Here is a 2,056-nt window from a genome sequence, read left to right on the forward strand (position 1 = left end):
TTTCAAATATATTGTTACGAGTCCTATCATCTGCAAGTTTTGTGAAATAATTAAGTGCCTTTTGGAAACCATAGCACATTGCAAAGTAATTGACAGAATGAAAAACTTTCCATATGCTGCAAGGGGCAAAGAGTAGAAAGAAAATGACATACAGATATGCATATAGATAACCAATGCACAGAACCTTCCACCAAAAAGAAAGGAGGCAATAGTACTAGCCTAGGCCTACAAATCTAAATTTTGAAAATGCTATAATCCTCTAATGTAAATATCTTTACCTCCATAGTTCTTTCCTACAACTCTAAACTAATACTTTGTACACATATTCAACAATAATGATATCTTCTCTGAGCACACAGATCCACATTCATTGCAAGATGGAAATAAAGCAGGCCATACCTGTGGTACAACGATTGCCAGATTCAGTACACCCATTGATAAGCCTGCAACAACCAAGCATCAGCATAAGAACTCCTACTGCTAAGTCTCTAATCAATACTTTGAAACCAAATTACCTTGGCCAAGTCCCAAAGACTCGATACGAGAAGAAATCAAGGCATATGGAACACTGTACGTGATCTGCAAAAATTTATCATAATTGATTTCTCAGAAAACAAATAAAATTTAAATAATCAGTCTGCAGTGAAAAGCCTTCTCCAATATTGACAGATAACGTTGAGTGGATTATAGGTCATTTTACAGGTAATAACTCCAACTTGATACCCAAGGCATATTATTAATGTGAACAAAAACAAAATTATGCCTTTTTATTAAAGTATTCCTCAATTGTTTTATCAAAGTACTCCAACTTGATACCCAAGGCATATTATTAATGTGAACAAAAACAATATTATGCCTTCTTATTTAATCAATTTCATGTGTGATACAATGTAAGCAGCTTTCACCCTTGGTTTGCACCCCTCGGACTATTAATTTGAAGTAATCCGTTTTTCATAAGTTATACTATGCAAAGGAAATGGATAATCTCCTCTATATGATTTTCCTATATCTTCGTATTTCTCTCCAATATAACCCCTATACGCCTCTTAGCATGAATCAAATATTGGCAAATAGAAAATTCAATGAGAGAACAGAACTTACCGCCAATGGAATTCCAAGAATTGTAAAAACAACCAGTGAAGCTATCACAATCCCAAGTGGAGGTGAATCATGGCCAATACTCTTGTTCACAAATGTAATAACAAGCATTGCAAGAAAGGAAAGAGCCATGATAAAGTTTGAAATCCCCCACACAAAACCAGATCCCCATTTCCTGCAAAGCCTCTCCATAAGCAACGAGGTTGCACCAAGCATAATCGAGTTCAACATCAAACCAAAAGCTCCCATTCGAACCCCATCACTGTAATTTCTCCCTTCATTTGGCTCGCCACCATAAATTTCTCGACCCATCCAATCAGTATCAAACAGAAGAAATGGAAACCACCCAATCCAGTTTAGACCAGTAACAAGTAGGATTAACCATATAGACGCTGAGAAATATCTGAAAGTCCCAAACAGCTCCCAGAGGAAAGCTTCTTCAGCTTGGCTGGAATGCCCTGGCTCTTCATCAGCAAAAGGGGTATTTCTGTCGCTTGAACCCAGAGGTAATTCCTGAGCTGCTGATGTGCTCAAATATGTTGTAAGTGCGATGAATGCTATGTCAATAATGAATGCAGACTTGAGATTTGCACAGTTAACATCGCATGCGGATGTAAGTGTAAACGGGAAAACCTTGTACCAGTAACTGAATGCTCCAGTTGCATAGCCAAGAATATTGCCAACCGCCATAAACAAAGAGAAATAAGCATTTGCGACTCGAGTTCTTCGATGGTCCTTTCCTAACAAGAGAGAAATCATGAAAAACGATGAGTGCTATTGGTTGTTTAGTGTTAAAGTTTGTTCATTCCCAGCATTTGGGTGTCTGATAGATAACATACAAGTTCGTAGGTTACTGACTTAATAATCTTTTGAGTTCTCATCACAGCGGTGTTCACAAAGAGACCAAGCATCTATATATATATATATATATATATATATATATATATATATATATAGA

At 36.7% G+C, this 2,056-nt stretch overlaps 1 protein-coding gene across 2 annotated transcripts in view; it reads right to left on the reverse strand.

Moving 5' to 3' along the window:
• Window positions 1-2,056, reverse strand: part of LOC101303807 (sucrose transport protein SUC4-like) — an 8,541-nt gene that overhangs the window by 2,528 nt on the left and 3,957 nt on the right. The window contains exons 3-6 of one of the 2 annotated variants that reach the window (XM_004299789.1): window positions 1,102-1,838; window positions 516-579; window positions 400-443; window positions 153-184 (exon numbers count right to left, since the gene is read on the reverse strand). In XM_004299789.1, the coding sequence (XP_004299837.1) occupies window positions 153-184; window positions 400-443; window positions 516-579; window positions 1,102-1,838 (877 nt within the window). The remainder of the gene's footprint in view (window positions 1-152; window positions 185-399; window positions 444-515; window positions 580-1,101; window positions 1,839-2,056) is intronic. The other variant, XM_004299790.1, reaches the window with a different exon arrangement.

Source organism: Fragaria vesca, linkage group LG5 (assembly GCF_000184155.1).
Source record: "Fragaria vesca subsp. vesca linkage group LG5, FraVesHawaii_1.0, whole genome shotgun sequence".
In the NCBI taxonomy this organism is placed as follows: domain Eukaryota; kingdom Viridiplantae; phylum Streptophyta; class Magnoliopsida; order Rosales; family Rosaceae; genus Fragaria; species Fragaria vesca.